At 41.6% G+C, this 22319-nt stretch overlaps 1 protein-coding gene across 2 annotated transcripts; it reads left to right on the plus strand.

The window, feature by feature from the left end:
- The first annotated feature begins 4437 nt into the window (after positions 1 to 4437).
- YWHAH (tyrosine 3-monooxygenase/tryptophan 5-monooxygenase activation protein eta) lies at positions 4438 to 16031 on the plus strand. Of its 2 annotated transcripts, XM_061465944.1 has the most exons (3): positions 4438 to 4596; positions 4729 to 4795; positions 14606 to 16031. In XM_061465944.1, the coding sequence occupies exons 2-3, from the start codon at positions 4733 to 4735 to the stop codon at positions 15260 to 15262; spliced, it is 720 nt and encodes a 239-aa protein (XP_061321928.1). In that variant the 5' UTR covers positions 4438 to 4596; positions 4729 to 4732; the 3' UTR covers positions 15263 to 16031. The 2 variants fall into 2 exon arrangements, with proteins under 2 accessions (XP_061321928.1, XP_061321927.1); XM_061465943.1 differs by lacking the exons at positions 4438 to 4596; positions 4729 to 4795 and adding an exon at positions 6574 to 6931.
- The last annotated feature ends 6288 nt before the right edge of the window (positions 16032 to 22319 follow it).

Raw genomic sequence — 22319 nt, forward strand, 5'->3', positions numbered from 1 at the left:
CCAGCTGCGCCGTGTGACACCCGTTTACGGGCCATTGCCCCGTGGTGGGTCAGAGCTGCATCTCTGCGGCCCGTAGTGCAAGGAGAGCAAGACCCTGTCATGCGCCAAGTGAAGCAGCAGCCCCCCAGCAAAGTTCACACTGGATCTTGATAGATTTTTGTGTGAGATCCCAAAAAAAGGTACTTAATTTTTCACCCCTAACGATGTGACGTATCACTGGGATTACTGTGATTTACCTGGTCACTGCTGTGTAATACATGCGGATTACATTGCCCTGCTGTTAAGGACTGATGTATTGGAGTAAAGAGGAATTACGTCTCTTAAAATGAGATGTAGTTTCAGTTTCCTTCAAATACTTAGTGCTGTTCCCTGACAGGGAAGATGATAAAGGTGAGATCAACACAAATTGCACAGAAATTTTAGGTAGCCATCCTTCAAAATTAAACATTTTTTCAGAAAACAACTCACACTAGGAAATGCAAGTATTTGGGTTTGGAGGTGACCGACCCTTGTTGTGTGACTTAACAGTACCTGGAGTCCTAAGTCTGTGTGATTTTCTTTACTTGTTTTGACCTCTTAGTTGAAAAGAAGAGGCTGAATTTACCAGAACTCCTAAGTTAGGAGTGCTAGATTGGCAAGTTTCTTTCCCAAACTTAAATCTGAAAAAGGCTTTGCACCTAAAGCAGAATTAAAGCTTCTTCTTTTACACTTAATGAATTTAATTTCTGAATTTGGCACAGTTGTTCTCTGGAGGACAGCTGAATTTTCTAGGTCAATTCCCAGATGAAATAACTTCTTTTCTGGAAATGTATGTTAGGTGATTCAAAGTTTGATATGTGAAAGCCAGAACATTAAACCCAGGGCAACCATTTCCAGAGAAGCTGCAGCTGCCCCATCCCTGGCAGTGTTCAAGGCCAGGCTGGACACAGGGCCTTGGAGCAACCTGCTCTAGTGGAAGGTGTCCCTGCCTGTGGCAGGGGTTGGAACTGGATGAGCTTTAAGGTCCTTCCAACCCAAACTATAAATGTGACTTTTATCATGAGATCTCTTCGAGTGATGTAAAGTCAAGTGGTTGCAGTACAGTATGTTTTGGCCAGCTAGCATCTTTGCTTCGTGCCACCTGGATATTCAATCTGCACAAATCACTTCTGAGCACTAATGGCATTTGGACAAGAATTTGTGAGCTGTGCCTACAGATGATGGTGAGTTACAGATAGAGCTGAGCAGAGTTCAGGGGCAGGCTGCTGCCTGCCCACCTATGAGTTGGAATGGACAGGGATGCATAGCCATGCAGCAGAGAAAGAGATCAGGTGGACCTCTGCTGAATGCCAGTGATGCTTAGGATTTGGCCTTCTCTGCCTGTGCTAGTCTATGAAGACAGTGTAGTGGAGTTGTTTATATTGTATTCACATTGGGCTAGCATTTGAATTGTTCAGTTTGTGTCTTGCCTTGTTCTTTTTTCCTGGGTGTGATTTGCATCCCCATCATGTTCTGGTGTCCCTGTCCTACCATATGTAGCAAGCTCTGGGTGTGTTTATGTTGCTCTTCCTTGGAGCTGTATTTAGAAGCACTCTGAGCACGTGGCTGACCTGCCCTGAGCTGAATGTGCTCTGCGTGCTGTTGTCGAATGACAATGTCTTCCTCAACATGGCATGGCCTATCAAAGGAAAGAAATTTGCCCTAAATAGAAAAAAGTCATTTTTATCTTAAAATGCATATAAGTGCCCAAAGAACAATGCTTATATGTGTGAATTGATCACAGAAGGGATGGAAATCTAGGAGCACTTTCAGCAGTTCTATTACTTGGCTGTCCCGGAGGTGAGAAGGACGCTTTCCCAATAGGCAGGCATCAGAACTTTTCAGCACTGCTGCCTAGAGGTGGCTTTCCTCTTGGCATTTTGACAGACAGCCCGAAGACTGGCAAGGTCAGAGACTGAGCTGTTCTAGCCTATCAGTAGTAAGAAGTGTGTTGTAGAAATGGCTGAACTAATCCACTACAGCACTAGTGATGATTAATGGCATGAGAAGCAGTTTCCCTGCTCTAAGTCCCCTTGGTGATTCCTCTGGCTATCACAGAACTAATGGGCATATCTTGAGAACCACTCAGGACAAACGTTAGGAGATCCATCTTCAAGGCCAGTATTTTCTGGCAGTCTCCTGTTCTGGATGCTTGGCTCAACTTGCTTGGGGCCTCGTTTTCAAAGGAAATAAGCACTTACACAGCAACTCAAGTAGGGCACCCAGAATAAGAGGCTGCTTTTGAAACTGTTGGTAGAAGCATTTTGTTTTATCTCTGTACTTCATTAGTCTTATCCCCAAAGTCTTTCATGTCATGTTCTACAGTGAAAGGTCATTGTTTCAGATCAATCGTCTTCAGTGGGATTTAATTCAGTTCTAAGCCAAAATAATCCACTTTAGTAAAGTTTGCAGAGCAGTAAAAATTCACTTGTTAAGACAGGCCTGGGCTTATTTTAAAAGTGGCTGCTGATGCTGAGTCCTTAATTGTGTTTGCCGAGCATGAGGTGTCTTTGGGTTGGTTCTGGAAATGGTGGACATCTGAATTCTGATCTAGCTTGTTTTTTTTTTTAATTTTGTTTTGTGGTTTGTTGGTTTTCTTTTTAGTTTTTTTTTTTTAACATTTTCTTAGCATAGTTTGTGTTTTTTTCCTCTTTCATGTAGAGCTTTTTTCAGCATGGTGCAATGGTGACAGCTTCTGATAAACAGGCTTTTTCATGTTTTCCTGTTTATGCTTGTGAATTCTAGTTACTTTACTTTTGTTATATAAAGAATAAATCCACATCCTTCTATCTGGCCAGGACCAGTACATGCTGTGGTCTGAGGCAGCTTATTAAGAGTTAAAGCTGCTTCCAGTTAGCTACCGTGTTCTGGCCACTTAAAGAACCCCCACAACCAAGCATGCTTCACAGCCTCCTGTGCATATCCCTGAATCATTCTGGCAAGTAAAATCACTGCCATGATCTTTTATTCTGACATAGTGCAGCTTCTTCTCTGGTCTCTGAAATGAGCAAACACTTGAAAATGGCACATTTTGCCAGAGAGTTCTGAGGATTTTTCAACTCAGACCTGCACAGGATTTTGAACATATAAAAGGCTACTGTGTGTGAATTCTGAGTGGTGTTAGGAATACTGCAGTGATTCCAGAGAGGTTTCAGTATACAGACCTAACCTTTCCCAGGAGGGAGCAAGAGCTTCACAGGTTTTGTACCAATCATTGCCCTTTTGTTTTCCCGTGTTAGTGAAAAGATAAACAATGTGCTTTACCACAACTCACAGCATGAACCCTACTGCTTTTCAGCAGTGCTTGGGCAAAGTAATCTTTCTACTGTCATTCTAGGTTTTTCCTTTGAGTTATGAGGGAGTTTCTGTGAGGATGATTCAAGATTAACATGAAATTGAAATATGACAAATGGTAGAATATTTTCACACACTGTGACAACCTAGAGGGTTCTGTTGCTTGTTAAACTGTGGTATATGGTTTGGCTAGAAATATATCATTGAAATGATAGTCCCTTGTGGTTTAGGAAAGAATCCTCACGCTTTCAGCTACACCCACTCCTATCTTGTGCTCTGATCTTGTCATTGGTTACACCTTTCCTCCCTGATGCACTTACCTCACTTTACTGGAGGATGTCCTGCCAGGGTTCTAACAATAAAAATCATAGGTAGTCCTAAGCCTGTGAAAAAATCTGACCTTGCAGTGCTGCCTGGGTGTTCTGTCTCATGTAAGTGCCAGTCACAGTATTTCCAAGATCAGATGCCCACAAACTCTGTCTCTGCCATACTCATGTCTCCTTTGCTGTGATGTGGAAGCCAGTTAACCTCCCCATCAGTTGGTAGTTGTTCCTGTTCTCTCTCTGTTTCCCATCGTCTTGTCCCCAAGACTTTTATCATTTAGCAGTTCCCTAAATAAAACATTACCATGCTGCAGAAAGGAGAGGGAAGATCATTTTCTCCAGGGATGAGGAGGATATTAGTGGCAGGGACTTTGTAGTACCACTGCTTTGGTTCCATGAGTCTCAGGAAGAGTGCTGCAAATAATGCACGTTCCCTACTGCTACCAGAACAATCAAAGGGGAGGCTTTCCGCTGTGGCGGAAAGGCTGAGGATGGCTGGGGTGGTTTCTTGGCCGTGTTTCCTCTTCATCAGTGTACCTTCTAGCTCTGTCTCCTCAGCTAAACATCTGCACTGTCAAGGGGATGCCATCTGAGAGTGCTTTGGTGTCCCCAGTGCCCCGGTGTGGAGTTGAACAGTGAACGGGAATGGCATTCCAGCAGGGAGCTATTTGTGGAACATTGGTGCTGTCCAATAATCAGATATGCCTGTGGAGCAGAGCCACTGCCTTAGGTCATGGTGCAATTTTCAGTACCAGAAATTTCTCCCTCTACAAATTCTTGCTGGGTGTGGTTGCTTTGCCAACAGCTCCCAGTCCTGCCTCATGAGAACAGGATCTCTGAGCTCCTGCCTGGGCTGTGTGGGGCATCGCAGAGCTCTGTAACATCATGCTTGGTGTCTGGCATCTGTCAGGGCAGCCATGGTTAGGTAGTGTCTTGCACTCGTTTAGCACTCTATTAAAAGGTATGCCGACATTTTCATTTCCATTGCCTTTCCATTTTTATTTTTAAGATGTGGTATCTCAACTTATAAATATTATAGCAGATTAAACCTCATTGTGTGAGCTCTAATTTGGTTTTATTTGTACCTCTACAGATCCATGGAGCCACTGTTATGGCTGACGATGCAGAGCATGAGGTGCTGTACGCACAGGAGGATAGAGGTACTCCCCCACATACTGTGTGTGTATGAAATGCTGTCTCTTTACTACAGTCAGACTGTAGAAATGCTGCGTACAAGATTGCACTTTTCCTTGCAACTGTGTATAGCCATGACTCCGATTTTAGTGCAGTGAGGTTGTGTATCACCTTGTGGCTGCAAGGTTAAGAACTTCTGAGATGCTTTAGACTGAGAAATAGCCGTTAGAGAGAAAGCATTTAATGAGAATGTTTCTGCTGGTGTACCTATATCCACATGTATTTGGCAGATTAATGCAGATTGTCTGGTGAGTGGGTTTCCCTTGGGAGTCTGAAACTGCTGTATGAGACTAGAAAGCTTTTGGTAAACCCCATGAATTTTCAGAACTGCTGGAACACTTTGCAGACTGAGTAATCTCTACTAAGAAGTGATTACAACTGCAAAGTTTGCAAGATGGAGAAGCATATTAGGTATTTTGGATTGGCCCACCTCTATTCTATGCTATTCTTGCATAAGTGTTAGATATATTAAAATCTGTATTTTTACATTTAAATGCACCTTTTCAAGAACATGCTTCTGCTGCCCATTGATAAAACTTTATCCTTAGGTAAAATCAATGCAAGTTTTGCATTGATAATGATAACAAATTAGGCTGATACATGGGTTCCATTCCGTTAAGGTTTTATTAGTCACTGTCTTCTCCTAGAAACAGTGACAGTAAAATCCTGTAGGGAAAGAAGTGGCCTTCAGCTTGCTGGTACCTACCTGCAGCCGTGTGCTTAGCAGTGCTGCACAGATCTGCTTCCTGAACGTGCTGGCATTCAGTTTCTATCTCTCCACGTCATTTTTACCCTTCATGCTTTATTACATAGAGTTACTATTTATTCTTATTTGTCATAATATTTATGTCCTTTAAAACTATCTGCAATATTCATACAATCCCTTCTAAAACTAACTGCAGCTTTTATTTTAAATGACATGAGGGCTTAACACATAAAAGCCAGCAATGCTAGAGTTAAGGCCAAAAACTTTGGGCTGACACAGTGGATGGGATTTACTGGATTGCAGCAGTGCAAGAGTGCTGAGGGTGAACGGAGTAATCTCATGAGTGGCAGCAGCCTTGGTCCCCTGCCTCTGGTGCATGCTAACATGCTTGCTTCCCTCTGCTTTGGGGGTGACCACAGAGGTGAGCTTTACTGGATAGGGGTGCTGTGGTCAGCAGCTCTGATATGCCGTTGGATGGGGAGTCAGTCTGTCGCTCGTTGCACAGCAACTCCCGTATGTGCAGTGATGTTTCGGCGCTGGCTGTTGGTTGAATAGGAAAAGTTAGTCTATGTGTTATTGTAAGAGATGAGTAACTCGTGTTTCTGGAGTCATTTGTGCGGTGCCTTCCCTTTGAGATAATTTCTATGCAAGGCTGGTAGGCTGCCGGTTTATGAAAGAGGAGCCCGACGGTTACAAATTAAAACACGTAGTAAGATTTAATCGAGTTGCATCTCCTAGGCAAGGAATTAGGATTGCTCCGCGCCTGCCACCCCCACAGCCGGGAGCGTTCCAAGGCGGCTGGGACACGACACGCGTTCATCGCCCCGGGCTGAGACACGGCCCGGCCCCTCTCCGCAGTGCCCGCGCCCACCGCCCACCTCCACCTTTGCAGCAGTAGAATGCAGCACTCGCAGCGCGCATGCGCCTCCCCCCAGCCGGCGCCCCGGCATGGCTATTTATAGCAAGTGACGTCACCTAGAAATAGAGCGCGGGGGAGCGGCGCCCCCTCCCCTCCCCTGCAGTCCCCTCGGCTCCGCCCCCTCCTTGCCTTCCCAGCGCGCAGGCGCAGGCGGTGGCAGCAGCGCGAGGCTCGGAGCCGGGCGGAGAGGCGCGAGCCGCACACGCCGCGGAGGGCACGCAGCGAGCCCGGCGGCCGCTGAGGGAGCGAGAGGCGGCGGCTCCGTGCAGGCTCCCGGCTCGGCTCGCACCATCCGCGCGTACCGAGGCGCTCATCCCCGCCGCTCCCCTCCCTTCCTCTCTCTCTGAGGGGCGCAGAGTGCCCAGCCCGGCAGCCACCACGGAAGCGGCTATGGGGGACCGAGAGCAGCTGCTGCAGCGGGCCCGCCTGGCCGAGCAGGCGGAGAGATACGACGACATGGCCTCGGCCATGAAGTCGGTGAGTGGGGCTGGTAGCGTGGCGGCTGCGGGTCATACCCGGGGAGGAGTGTGTAGGGTGGGTAGTGGCGGGGGAGGGAGGGGAAGGAAGTCCGGGCTGGTCCGAGGCGGAGTTGGGTCCCGGGGAGGATGCGAGCCGCCAGGTCCCACCCGTCGCCGTGAAGAAAGGAGGGCGGGAGCAAGAGCCGGACCTTCCCGGCGGGACACCTCGCCGCCGTGTGGGGCGGTGCCCGTTACCGCCTGCCTCGGGAAGAGACGAGGCAAACAGCAGCCAGTCCAAACTGGACCCAGGTCCCATTGTAAAATGTGTCTGCCTCCCGCATTGCCTCCATTCCCTCCTAACGGCTCTGTGCCGCGCTCCCGCGGCCGCTCCTGCCCTGGGGGTGTGGCTGTCCCCATGCCCTCCTCTCGCTTCTCTCCCCACCGCCGCCAATCCGGCGCGCAGTGCAGCGGTTTGAATACTGCCCGCCTCTGCTCGTCGCGGCGGGAACGTGGTCGATTCTTTCTCCGACCCCTGCTCAACATGGGGCCCGTCCTGGCGCCCGGTTCCCCCTCCCCCGGTGGGGATGTCGGGTTTGACCTTGGGGTGCGTCTTCGCTTCTGAGGTAGCCCAGGACATGCCAGCTGCTGGGGGTGTCTGGGGAAACCGCGCAGGGCAAGAGGAGCCCCCCTCCTTTTCTAGACGTTTCTTTTGCCTTGCGATAAAAGGCACGAGTAAAGGCCTCACCCATAAACATCAGCACTCTGACTCAAAAGATAGTGGTTGCATACGAGTATAAAAGCTACCCAGCACACGGAGAGTGTTTCCCAAGCTTTAACGTTGTCCTTTTGCTTCTTTGTAGGGTAACAGATTGTCAGTGCATTCTGTACCCAGTTGAGTACTGACATGTGTTTAAGCAATAAGCTACAGTTGCAATTCAGCTCTTTTCATACCTAAGCAATGAAAATTACTTTTACTGATCTGTCTGTACTGATACATAATAAACTTGCAGAATGATCAAACTTACTATGTCTAGTCCCTTCTTTAAAACCAAAGCATTCGCGTAACCTCATCTTTTAAGAGTAATGTTAATGCCGGTAAATGCTTAGCGTTGTCTTTGCTGTATCTGATTACAGTTGGTTTGTTCTCGCTGATCTGTCCTTTGTGAACATCAAAGGCCCCAAGAGGAATTGTTCCCCTGGAGAGTACACCTGTTTAAAGATGAGATGATCTTAGTTTGGAAGAGCAGTTTCAGATGGAGTTCACATTTTTGTTGTACCAGTCGATTTGTTCAGGGGCTGTAATGAATGTCCCATCCCTTAAATGAGGGCAGTAAAAAGACACTTATTTTGCTCTCTTGCTCACTCTTGCTATTGTGTGATTAGAAATACTGCAACTGCCCAGTTCTAAAGCAGCAATGCTTCTGAGTGTCTCAGTAGCAGAGGCACTAGACAAATTCTTGATACGTATAATGCAGTAGTAACAGCTCTATTAATCTCAAATATGTCAATAGCTAGTTCTAAAAGATGGAGCAAAAAAACCACCAAAATCTGCTGCTGCTGTAGAAGACTATTTGTAGCTGTAGATAGTTCAGCAGTATTTGGAAAAATAAAAAGCTATGGTGTATGTATGATGCTCTGAACAGATGTGAAGCAGGGTACAGTTGCTATGTTTCAGGAAAAATGTAAATAAAGTACACGTAACTAGTGTGTATGTCCAGTTCTCTTTAAACTGTCCTAATTACGCTGCAGTTTTCACTCATCTTGAATCACAGCATTCTTCTCTGTAACGCTACTTCTGCTCTCAGGTTGTATGATGATGAGCTTGAGGATTTATGAAACATTGTGTTATAGATACTTTAAATACAAAAGGTAAATCTGAATTTAAAAAGCAACAGGTTTTGCAGTGTTCCTACCCTGTTGCAGGTCTGTAATGCAGCATCTGTTGGTTACTTGGCTTTCACAGGTATTCCTTCTAACATGGTGATTTCCAGAACACTTCAATGTCTGCAGTTGATTTTGGCTGAGCATAAGCTCCTATGAAACCTTATTATGTGGCTGGCTGCTCTCAAACAGCTAGTGTTTCCTTCTATGTCAGTGATTGTAAGTAACAGGTACTAAGAGACTGCTTTATCCATATAGAATCATATTTAAGTAATCTTCTTGCACTCCAGAGACGTTAGACTTCCTTCAACAGGAAATCAGTGTTCTAACTTGGATATCTATTCTCAGTGCAGAATATCTTGATTTGAAGAGTTTATATTTTTTGAAAATATAAAGATCTCTGAAGATAACAGCTGATGGTTTTTAAAGGTGCTATGTGACAGTAGTGTGCGTGTGTTCAGTGGAAACAGAAATGTGAATTTCAGTTTTAGGTATTTATCACTACAGTTCTACAGAATGCAATATAGCCACAGCCTGATAGTTACTCCTAAAACATAAAGTAACAAAAACTATTCTAGCAAAAGGATATTTTCATGACTTTTGGGGCTGCCACCAAAGGAAAAAAAAAGTATGACAGGACTGCCATTTCAGCTGTCAGCATGAAGCTGGAGAAACACTGATTTTTTTCAGTCCTATCAGTTAAAAAAAAAAAAAAGCCAGATGCAGCAGCAGTTGCAGCTTAAGTAAGGAAACTACTGCTCAAGAATACAATTTTTTTATTGCTGTTAAACTGTTTTCTTGGAAGAATTCTGGTATTTTGGCTTATAATGCGTAGACAGGAGAGGAAAAATGAAATAGATAAAATAATAGCGAATAAAATTTTACATAAATGTGCTTGTATGAAATAGCATTCTTCCAAAGGGTGTGGCATTGTCATTGCATTAAATGCTGCTCCAGGATTCCAGCTGTTTGGAATAACCCTACACGGTAGGTACAGAATTGCTTCTTCACACTGGGAAAGATAATGCTCTTAGTGTAAACGTTAACGGTTCTCACTTGAGAGTGCAGCATTGAGTACCTTTTGGTTTAGATCATTCCAGAAATAGTTAAACATCTTAGCTGTATGAACCCTTAGTCTTTCAGGCAGTGTTAATTCTGATACGTAGTGCTTAGGACCTCTATTAATTTGTTGCTTTTCTAGTATAGCTAGTAGAGAGTCATTTACACTTTAAAACTGGTAAGATTAATTGAGTTATGAGAGGTATAATTTAAAAATTAATCATACTATTCTCTGTGAAATAAATTCAAGTCTTAGAAGGATCTAAAGTTTTTTAAGTAAAACATCATGAGGTTCTAGTTTAATACGTAGGCTTTACCTATGCATGTAAGTGGGCTCAAAAGTTTGGGATGTTCCATATTTTCAGTATTTTGTCACCAAGTTTTCCTTCACATCAGTGTCTGGTTTTGGGTTAATGAAGTACTTACGCGTAGGAGGGAGGAATGAGATGTCTTTAATGTAAAGGATATCCTTCCCTGCTATGAGATTACTTCCTTATTGTGGTTTTATTCAGTAAATCTAGCTATGAACTTCCAGTGCTTGGTATTAAACAGTGAAGCCACGTGATGCAAGATACTGATCTGCTTTAAATTCATTAGCCTGCTTTATTTGTTCAGAAATTATGGCTGTATAACTTTATATCAGGAGACTTTAAGTAATTAAACCTGACTTTATACTGGCTCAGGTACAGTCATTTTTGAAGCAGCTTGCTAATAACTGGCTCTAGCTGTGACTCACATGCTCTGGCTAATGAAACATAAATATAATCACATACATTCAGTTGACCTGGGTCAAATTCTACTGTGTAATCCAACAGTGCATCATTGATCTGCTGACCATTGTGGAACCTTCACTTTGGTGTGTTTTCTTTGTGTAACTTGGTTTGGTATGGTCTATGTGGGAATGCACACATGCAAGTAATTTCTGAGCTGATGCAGGACTGCCATGCTCATCTGCATGTGTTGTTAGGAATTCCAGGTTGTAATCGTGGTTCCTTTTATATACACCCATTTTTCTCCCAGTAAACTGTGAAAGAATGTGCATGAAGCAGAGGAGGAGACACCTGAAAGTATTCTAGAAATAAATGTTTTGGACTGTATTCTGGTTACAAAAAGCAGACTGTCAGTCTGAATGAAAAGTTCCTGCAGATCATAGCCTGTGTGTTAGATTGCATCATCTGGCTCAGGACAGAAAGTAACCCCAAACTTAGGGTGTGTGAGAGAGGTTTCTTTGCATAAGGAAATTATAGAGTAACACCTGAGTAAGTAAATACTATTTTGGAAGTCATACTACAAATGGCTTTTCATCTTTAAGTGCTTCTGGTTTCCCTTAGAGCCATTATAAAAAAGTGTGTCTACATCTAACATGTTAAAGAGATTAAAAGTATAAATTATAGCAGTCCCGAGATCTTTTCTGTTATGGAAAGACTGTAGGTAGAATGGAATATAGGAAGAAAAAACCCTCATTCAGCATTTCAGGTTTTCTTTTTCTATGCATCTTATCCAAATGTGAAGAGAAATATGTCTGTTTTTGTCTACTTTGCTCATGTATTATAAATAGATAAACCAGTAGATAGCTCCGTAAAGGTCACATGCTATTCTTTGAATCTGGGTCCTTGTAGTATACACCAGAGAGGTAGGTAAGATTTTTACCGATATCTACACAGAGCAACAAATTTTTAGCTAGGATAGGAATAATTTGCACTTGAGTTGATGGTAGTTGCTGATTCTCCAGGAGAGACTGATAACTTCTGTTACATTTTAAAGCTAGTAGACATCCCCTAAGGATGTTGAATTAGCTTCTCTGTTAATGTTTCCTCTCTTAAGGAGCAGTTTCAAGGTAAGTTTAAGTCAGTTTTGGGAATTAAATGACACAGCAGTCTAGTAATGACCTGGAATAGTCTCTTAATTAAGTCTTAATCTTGTCTCTTGGATACTTTATTGTTTTGATTAAGAAGTCAACATTCTTTTCCCACGTATTAACAACTGTTATTCGGTTTGTCCTGAGGTGGCTTTTCCCCAGGCTGTTTCTGTTGTGCTTTACATGAATGAATCTTAAGTATTCCCTGCTACTTCTCAATCTTGCTGTGTCAGGTTAAGTTCTGTTAGTCTAGTGCTTATTGAGAGTTTTAGCAAACTTAGCCTAAGCTGATGCAACAGCAAAGCCTTAACTGGCTTGTCTAATTACAGCATGAAGATGCTTCCAAAAGTTACGCTGCATTTTAAAGATTGTACTGTAGATGTACTTATAATATGAAATGTTGAGTAAAAACCAGACAAAATTGCCAGAGTTGATGCTAGACTTTAAAAAATCTCCCTCTGTTAGTGTGACCTTCAGAAATTTCTGCAGGTACGCTGTTTATCAACACTTGCATTGGATATTGGTTGCGATTAGGGAAGGTCAAAGGCATTTTGGGTGCAGGTTATCTGCAATTGCAATGGCTCCTGTGCAAATGGGCGTTATAAAACAGCTTTTTCAGGGTAGGTGTTACGATGCTTTTTCTGCAATTAAAAATTAATAACCACTAGAAGAGAGAAAATAGAAAAAAACCTAGAAAACTCTTTCAAGACTACTGATAACTCGAGGAAGATTGTAATTTGTCTTGTGACAAACTGGATGAAATTAGAAATTTTCGCAAAGCAAGTGCTGTCTTCTGACAGACTGTAGGGAATAAAAAGCTCTTATCTGAGCCTCTGCATCTTGAGGGAGTTAGAATCTTTACTAGAGATGATGATATAGGTGGGTTGTAGTAGAGGCTGTTGAGGGAGGGAGTGTTTGGAGGATGATTGGAAGCTGTGAAGAAGATGGTGGGGATGTTATTGGAGTTGATTGCTGGGCATTTCACTCGCTGTAGATAATCTGGAATTGCATTGGGCCAGGCAGAGCAGTGTCCAGGAGTGGGCTCCTAACATGTGGGGAAAAGGCATTGGGAGATTGTCGTGGTTTAAACCCAGTCAGGTAACTTGTTCACTCACTCCCAGTGAGTGGTGCCGAGCTGACAACATGACTGCTACTGCTGAACCCAGGACAGAGCTAAAACTAACTGACTTAGAATGTTTTAAGAACAAAACCTAAATTTGAAAGTAAGCTCCGTATTGTAACAGTTGTAATGCATGTAAGTTATGTTTCAGACTTGGAAAGATGCACATTTATTGGGTGGTTCACTGGATACATCTGTTTCAGAATAGTATAAATATTTGTGACTTGATTATTTGCAGTATTTATTTGGTTGTGAACATTCTGATGCCTGTCAAGGCATGTAAGCATGTGCATTTTAAAAGAAATAATGATTTTAGCAGTGTCTTGAGCAAGGACAAGTTTACTTTCATACCAAAGTACATATCCTTAGAATTCTAGTGGCTGCTTTTAATGCAGTTAATGCAGTATTTGTAAAATAATGGATTTACATTTTTTGTCCTAATTCATAGAATCACGGAATGATTTGGTTTGGAGAGGACCTTAAAATCATCCAGTTCCAACCCCCCCTGTCATGGGCAGGGACACCTCACACTAAACCATCTCGACCAAGGCCTCGTCCAACCTGGCCTTGAACACTGCCAGGGATGGAGCATTCACAGCCTCCCTGGGCAACCCATTCCAGTGCCTCACCACCCTAACAGGAAAGAATTTCCTCCTTATATCCAATCTAAACTTCCCCTTGTCCTATCACTACAGTCCCTAATGAAGAGTCCCTCCCCAGCATCCCTATAGGCCCCCTTCAGGTACTGGAAGACTGCTGTGAGGTCTCCACACAGCCTTCTCCAGGCTGAACAGCCCCAACTTTCTCAGCCTGTCTTCATATGGGAGGTGTTCCAGTCCCCTGATCATCCTCGTGGCCTCCTCTGGATTTGTTCCAACAGTTCCATGTCCTTTTTATGTTGAGGACACCAGAACCGTAAATTCCAAATCTAGTAACACGTTGGTAAATTTGCAAAAGCAGAACAACTAAGTGACTATAGGGCTAGTAGTTTTTATTCTCTAAATTAGCATGTCAAGTGAAATATGCCCAAATACAGTTTTAGAAATATTATCTTTCCTCTGTCTTAGCTTTTTGTAGTAGGAATCTGGAGTTGATCATGGCTCTTACCAATTTCCTATTTTGTTTTTATGCAGTTTTTTTCATGTGCTATCCCTGAAATGCGTCTGCAGCCACCGGCTACTAGAAATGATACCTTTTGTATTACACTGTGTAATTGCTCACTAAGTGACTGAAAGATACTATGAAACACTAATTCCATTTGTACTATGCAGAGCTTAATCATAGTGACAGCAGCGTTTCCATCTCTGGTGTCAAAAGAAAGCAAGCAGCAGGGAAAAGAAATGCAAGAACTCCATCAGTTTCCAGTGTCTGCGCTGTGTTCCAGGTTCATAAAACTGGTATTCTAGGTACATTTAAATTCATTGCTAAGTGTGTAGTCTACAGAATTATAGCAGACTTGCTAAAAAAACCTGAGTCTTCCTTCTGTGAATGCTTCTTCATCACACAAGGCTGAATCACTTTTATTCAGTGAATGTGATTTGAAGTGTCTTCTAAATACATGTTCTATTACAACAGAACTGTGGGGTTTTCACTCTTAAGCCTTGACTGCAGAAACAGTCTTAAACTTTTGTTACAAATTGACTCCTTTCTAGAAGGAATTTTGGGATCTAGAAGAAATTTAGAATCCAGTATTTGATGATGGAAGTATTGAAAGAAATTTACATGCTCTTCTCTAAGACAAACCCTTTAAATTTTATTTTTGTCTGTATTTTCAGGTGACTGAGCTGAATGAGCCTCTCTCAAATGAGGATAGAAACCTGCTGTCTGTAGCCTACAAGAATGTAGTTGGAGCTAGACGATCTTCCTGGCGTGTCATCAGCAGCATAGAGCAGAAGACTATGGCAGATGGGAATGAGAAGAAGCTGGAGAAGGTTAAAGCCTATAGGGAGAAGATAGAAAAGGAGCTGGAAACAGTCTGCAATGATGTTTTGGCTCTCCTAGATAAATACTTGATCAAGAACTGCAATGACTTCCAGTATGAGAGCAAGGTCTTTTATCTGAAAATGAAAGGGGATTACTACCGCTATTTGGCAGAAGTTGCTGCTGGAGAGAAGAAGAACAGTGTTGTGGAAGCCTCAGAAGCTGCCTATAAAGAGGCTTTTGAAATCAGCAAAGAGCACATGCAGCCTACTCACCCAATTAGGCTTGGGCTTGCGCTCAATTTCTCGGTCTTCTACTACGAAATCCAGAATGCTCCTGAGCAGGCCTGCCTTTTAGCCAAACAAGCCTTTGATGATGCCATAGCAGAGCTGGACACACTAAATGAGGATTCCTACAAGGACTCCACTCTCATCATGCAGTTACTTCGAGATAACCTCACTCTCTGGACGAGTGATCAGCAAGATGAAGAAGCAGGAGAGGGCAATAATTAAAAAGCTTTCCTCCGATCCCTCTTTCATCCACTTCGCCATCCCCATCACCACCAATATTTCCTTGCCACAGTCACACTAAATATCTAGTGCTAAGCATATCTGTATTGTACAGCTGTTCAGATCTGCTGTCCACATTGAGAAGCAGTTTCAGATGAGTCTCCATGGGCACTGATGGATTGATTGGTTTATTGGCCCTATTATCTTAGTTGCACTTGAGCAGTGCAGAAAGATGCATAATAAATGAGGCATTTTCAGTTTGCCTGTTGATAGGAAAATATGGGAAAGAAGAATGGAAAGCGATCGAAGATAATTGGATTCCAGTTAATTATTTTTCCATTTGAAATGAGCTGACAGTTCTGTTAAGCAGTATATTTTGTGCATGCAGAGTAAATTAGCCACCCCCAATTTTTTTCAGTCAATGAGAACAGTGAAGCTGATGTGAAATGACAGCCCTGTTCATCAGTTTAAAATAAATTGTTTGAAATGTGAGGTTTCAGTAGCAATTTTTGTTTTGCCTCTAACGTATGTGCACAGTTTCTTTCAATGCAGTGCATCTACCTGAGAGTTTTGATACTTGTAACCTCTTGCAGTTGTTTTGAAGAACCATGAATTTATTTTTTGTAAACTCTTCGGCTGTTTTGTTGTCTCTGTATTCTGACAACACTCTGTCAATATTAGCCCATGTTAAGATGGATGACTGAGATGCCAGACTTCTAAATTAAATGTTTTGAAATTAAATGAATAAAATAAAATGCTGCTTTGGGGACGTTATCTCTACATAAGCTGTCCTGTCTTTTGTTCAGAGCAGATACTGAGTTAGCGAACACGTCACTGGTGAGTTAAAACATTTTTAATCAAAAGTTTAACAAGAATTTGTGTCATATGCTAAAACCCAAACAAAACAGTATGTTGAAAAGAAGGGAAAAAAAGCCAAAACACCCACAAAACCCCAAAACACCCACAGCCATCTAGAATGTGATACTGCTCACCTGTGCTCAAGGGGAGATTCCAGAGGTGGTACATTTAGTAATTTGCTTGGTAGAGAAGCTGTGATGCAAGTCTGCTCAGGAGCTGAAATGTTGTAAGGGACATTATTCATCATATCAGTGCAGAGACTTGTATTTGCTCCTGTCCTTTTGACTTCCAAACTTTCTGAAGTGCTAACCGCATCACGTCACATTTACACATGAAAATCCCAATTACGTCCATGGATACCCACTTCAAACAGAAGCAGTATTTGCTCTTAAAGAAAGCCTCTATTTTAGCAAACTTCAGTCTAGTCCCTAAAACTTCTGTTGTTTTGTTTTCTTTTTTTCCTTTTTTTTCTCTCCCAGCAGTTAGTATATTTGTATATTTATTGGTTCTGTACACACTTCTGTAATGGAATGTCGGGAAAAGTTAGCTATTACATGTCACTGTATGCAGACTGCTGCTGGCACCTGAGCTAGCTCAGAGGTCATATAAGTTCTCATTTGTCTAAGTCTACTTTGATTTGTGTGGTAAATGTTACTGGTCTAAATACCCACAACAACTAATCATGCTTTTTAAAGCAGTTCACTAGTTATTTTTAAGTATCTGTAGGATTAGAATTTTTAATGGTAGATACATGTATTTATGTATTTTATCTTTTACTTAATACTGACTTTATTACAGCAGTAAAGTTGGTGACAATTGAAAGACAAATGCCACATCTGAAAAAGATGAAAATACAGATACTTGGTGGTGTACTATTGTATAATCTTGAGGTGTTTGACCTCTGAAAGTAGTTTGAAGTGTGTACTTAATGTAAATTAGTACTATCTGCCAGTGCCTGTTCTGGAAGTCATTTTTTCTTACTTCTATTTCATCAGGCAATATTAAAGTCCTCGGTTTTTTAGTTCCCCTTTTTGCAAGTAAGTTTTGCAAGAGTCTTTTGGTCAGTAATACCTGTTTGGGCTTTAGCCTTCTAGACCTTAGAGCTTCCTTTCGTTCCCCTCAGATCTGCTTACCTGCCCCTGTGGACCTAAGGTAGAAGTTGGCAATAAGACTGCTTTTTTATGTTGCAACACTCTGGCTGGTTAATAATTAGTATTATTTATTTTATTCATTTTTATAGAAGTACCACTATCTGTTAATTCAAAAATTAAGGAGTCCTTTCTCATTTTAGGTACTGTCTTGTGCAGACCCTTTGTCACAAATGTATGAGCACTCTGTGGTCTGCAAGTGAATCAGCAGGTCTCTGACATCTCTGGACTAGGCAGTTGAAGAGTAGCTGTTGACCTGGTGCATAACATCCACAATGGAGACCAAAGGTATTCTGTAGAACGGTGCAGTTGCTACGTGCCTTAATAATTTCTGGGTTTATAAAGTATGCAGATCAGGTGGTTGTGGTTATCTATATTGCCATTAAACTGGGAAAATAAATCTTTGTGGGGTATCATAAAGTATGAAATTTTGCTTTGAAATAGCTTTCTGACTATGCTGGAAGGGTGGATTCCCTTCTCCCAAGCAGTATCAGTGTTATAGCCGTAAGTATCAACAGATAAAAGATAGCTGCATATTAGGAAGCTGTGTGAAAATTTGCAGCTCCTTCATCGTCTCTTGTTGAATCACAAGAGGATGTTGCACATTCTCTTATTGGCTGAAGGCATTCTGACAATTTGTGAATGTAGAGGCCCTCACGATCCTGGAGGTGATGGAAAATTAGTAATGCTAACTGGGGTGCTGCATACCAGACATTATATGCTTGCTCTGCCTCCAAGCTACCTAGGCCTTGGGCCAGGATCTAATAGCATGAGTAGACGTGGTTGGAAAGTAGCAGCTGTCTTCTAAGAATTACAGATCTTGTGCCAGGATCTTCCGAGGAACTATCCCAAAGAACTAGGAATAGCAGGAGTTCCCTGATTCAATGTCCTGACATAAAACTCACCAAAATGACAAAATCTGTCAGTGAACCCCATCAAATGTAAGCAGCTTATTATCAAGTGCTCCTGGCAAAGTAGAATCTGGTGAGCAGGAAAAGATTCAAGTTTTTCTAGATTGTCTCCCTCTGAAACATGGGAGAGTTGAAATTCATCATGAGGAACAGCTGACAGGTTGTTTTCTGTCAAGTGGTGGTGTGTGTGCGCTGGGCTGCCTGTGGACTTAAGATGGTTCAAGCTGCAGTCTCAGTATACCTGAGTGTAGATCAAGTTCATTTGAGGGTGATGAGCTTATGGTAGGTGAGTGAAATTATTGGGTGTATTCAAGTAACTGTGTGCACAAGGTCACAATCCCAGAATTAGTTCTGGCTTCCTTAAAACAGCGTGAATGACTATTTAGGTGTACCCTTATTTTGTGTGATCTGCCTTATAGCTTTGTAGCAGTGGATGCTTTCCTGAGCATCTGCTCAGGAAAACAATAAATAAGGTGAGTTATTTAGCTGAATCTTCAAGTAATCTGTACCTTCTTTCTCAGGAAGTTAATTAAATATAAATGTTTTTTTTTTGCTCTGGGTGGTCTGTGGCATAAAAAGCATTTCTGTCCTTGCTAGAGGTTCATAAACCAAATGTTGATAGGCACAGTTGCTCTGCATATGTTGATGCCTACTCATTTAGTGAGTCTCAGGAAGTCCTCTAAGCCAAATTCTTTCACCAGCTCTTGCCACCAGCAGTATATTGGTTTTCAGTCTGAGGGCAGATACTTCTCCCATGTTCTTCAGTTGTCAGTGGATGATCCATGGCACAGAAAGCATGTTTTTGTGATTGCTTTTTGGTGTCAGTAGAGCAAGAAGAAGAAGAAACGCTGCAGTGCAATCCATGTTCTTGCTTCCACTTAAGACGCTTTTTCATTTCCTGGGCCCTGGGATTGCTAGATGCTTTTTTGTAATCCTTATTGTAGGGATGATCTGGGGGAAACTAAAGCAGATGAACAACACATGTTGTTTATTGCAATATTCTGCAGTGGACCATAGGATTGAGATGTTTTGAAACTGGTATTTCTCTTAGGTGGCCTCCAAGATATGTCTTTTGTTTCTCAGAGTAAAGAAAATAAATATAATAAAGTCCTAGGCTACACCCAATTTATTGGTTATTGTTTAAAGACACCAGTCGTATTCACCAGAAGTGCTTAGTTGGAGTTCACAACATTCTTTGAAGCAGGAGTAATTCTAATGGAAAGACTTAAAATTGAGTGACACCCCCTCACATGCTTTAGAGGTTTCTTTACTTGCCTGATTTCATGTGTAACTGGATGCCTGCTAATTTCGACACAGTGAGGGTTACACTGGTTACATACATCCAGAACCAAGCAAACTTTATTGAGATGTTAGATCACTCTGATGGTGTTGATGTAGTAGTAGCAAAGTGTACGTGTATCCTCGAATTTCTAGCATCCTGATAGCTGCTAACAGTACAGCAGCGTTTTATATGACACTCTATGAGTTTGAAAGCTAAGGGGTAGTCAGACCGTAACTTAGTAGTGTGGTGTTTATAGGGACAGAGATACTTTCAGACTATGTCCTGATCTGCTCAGATATGTTCAAATTTTATATAAACCATTACCTTCATCTGTTTGAGTACATGCACCCACCCACAGCCTTTTGAACCCGCACTAGAACAAAATGTGCCAGTGCTATGGGAATCTAGGCTAAATGTAATAAGAGGCTTATTATCCAATGTAAGTGATAGCCTTGAAGAACACTGACTTTTAGGCAAGCAGAAACCTTAAGAAGAGTAATGAGATTGGGATCTCCATGGATAACCCACCTCAATGAACCCCAGTTGTCCTGGTAAGTAGCCGTTTTTTCTAGCGATACTCTGGTATAGCTATGGGTTTGAAAGCAGTTTTTTCATGCTGCTTTTACTTTGTATATAACTTCTATTTCTGGTTTTCCACCCTTCATATTCACACTGGTGACTGAAATCTTGAAGTTGGATGGACTGACTTCTTGAGATGCATGTATTTCCAAAGGAGCATGAGAGTGCTTCCTAACGTTTTCCCGTGGCTGCTTTCAGCAGCTGGTATATAGTAATGTAGAAAAGAAATTTTAGTAGTACACTTCAGTTTGAGGGAAAAGAAGAGATTGGCTGTATTTTAAGTCATACATGAGAATGACTTACTAATAATGAAAGTCAGAAGGGTGAAAACTGTTGTCAAGATAAAGTACTCTCTGCCACTGTGGGACCAACCTAAAATCCCTCAACAAACCAGTTTAAGGACAGGGGGAAATCAGAAAAATTATTTCAGTGCTTTGGTTTCTTGCTTTTTTAGTTTTGCCCACACCATATAATTTAACATAACTTAAAAACCAGAGCCACAACATGAAAAAACGTGTTGGATACATTTTAGGTTCACTGAAGGAGCTCACTGAGATCTGCCACTGTTTGAAGAGTATGAAGTTAATTATACACATAATTGACAGAGGATGTTCAGTTCTTGATCTGAACAAGCCCAAAGTACTTGAAGTTCCACATAAATGCAGATAGTTTAGTTTCTGAGTCTTAATGATTTAGAGAGATTAATTGATACAGATTCCAAACACTGAAGTCAGCCCAGGTACATTTTTAATTAGTGCCAGAAACTGAGCCATCTGCTAGAAGTAAAGCAAGCCAGGCTTCCAGCTACCTTTATCTACACGTCCCCAAGCGAGCAGGTACGTTGTTGATACAATTTCTTTCCCAAACTAATTTCAGGTAACTGTTCTTCGATACTGGTGTTGGCAGTGTCTGTAAGAAAATACAGGTATATATATTCAGGCTTCTCCTTTGGTTTTTATTCTTGTGTCTATGTAGTGTGAAGACAATAAACAAGCATAAAATATTTCTGGATATACTGTGGGAGGTAAGAGACCCTAGAAGTTAAAGAAGTTTATCTTCTGCATGTGAAAAAGCAACATTAAACACTGGAATATTGCAAAATGCCCTCAGAAAAGAGCTATTTCAGGTAAGAATGTTTTGGGAACAAGTAAGGAAAAAATCTAAGGACAGTACGGTAAATAGAAAAACCCCAGCCCAACAAGGTTTCCATGAAAGTGCACACTCCCATGGCAAGCCTCTGAGAGTCCTGTGATCTAACTGTATTTTGTTCTGTCAAGTAATAAAATGTCAAACATGAATAACAAGGAATGTTATCAATCCTGTTCCTAGACTGATGCAGAATATGTAAGTTTCTGGAATATTATTACTGCAGTAGTCATCTTCTGCTAGTTAAGCATATATGTGAAAAGACCTGTAGACTTTTATTGTTCTTGATGAAAAAAACAGAAGAAAACCCCACTGTTTGAGGGAGAAGTATTTGAGTCAACAGTTACATGACGACAGGAACAGCAAGAATGTAGAATGAGCTGTTCTCTCTGTTTTCTCGTCTTTGATCAGTTGGTAATTTTACTTTCTACAGTTAGAGAGTTGAGTCAGCCCGCTTCATAGACTTTGGCATTGACTCTGTAATGTTATTTGCAGGAAAACTAATCTCTTACGGACTATAGAGCCATTCCTTTAGTCTCCTAAAAAAAAATTAAAACATTTATTCCAGAGCTGAAACCAACAGCCCTTTCTTTATTGTTTTTAGTTTGATATTTTAGAAATATCTATATTTCAGTATATTATACTCCATTCCACATGCTAATTTAATATCCCATTGAAATTTATAATTGCAAATTCTTGACCATAAGTAAATTTCACACTCAGTGTTTCCTCTTCATCACTCAGTCTCCATAACAGTTGTTTTATTTGCATGCGCTTTTGCTGTTACATTAACTGAAGCTAAGCTCACACATTCTTAATACATCAAAATAAAACTCGACTCTTCAGTTACACATGTGAACAAGGGTTAGAAACCACAATACAAATACGTACTTGCTATGTATCTGAATTTTCACTAAACAGATCTGACTTTTATCTGGTTTTTTAGTCTTTTTTTTTTTTAATCTTTTTTTATCTCTAGTTTTAAATTGATGCAGTGAATTCCATCAGTTTTAAGGACTTGCTTTGTCATGGTTTGAAATTGGCAATAGGTAGTTCCTCTGCTAAATGGCTTGTGAAATACCTGCAAGCTTTAAGCCCTCTGCGTAAGGCCTGATACACAGTGAGCTACTAATATT

This window comes from Pezoporus flaviventris, unplaced genomic scaffold (assembly GCF_033815535.1).
Source record: "Pezoporus flaviventris isolate CSIRO_AGI_PZ_B2104156 unplaced genomic scaffold, CSIRO_AGI_Pfla_v1 ptg000041l, whole genome shotgun sequence".
Lineage (NCBI taxonomy): Eukaryota > Metazoa > Chordata > Aves > Psittaciformes > Psittacidae > Pezoporus > Pezoporus flaviventris.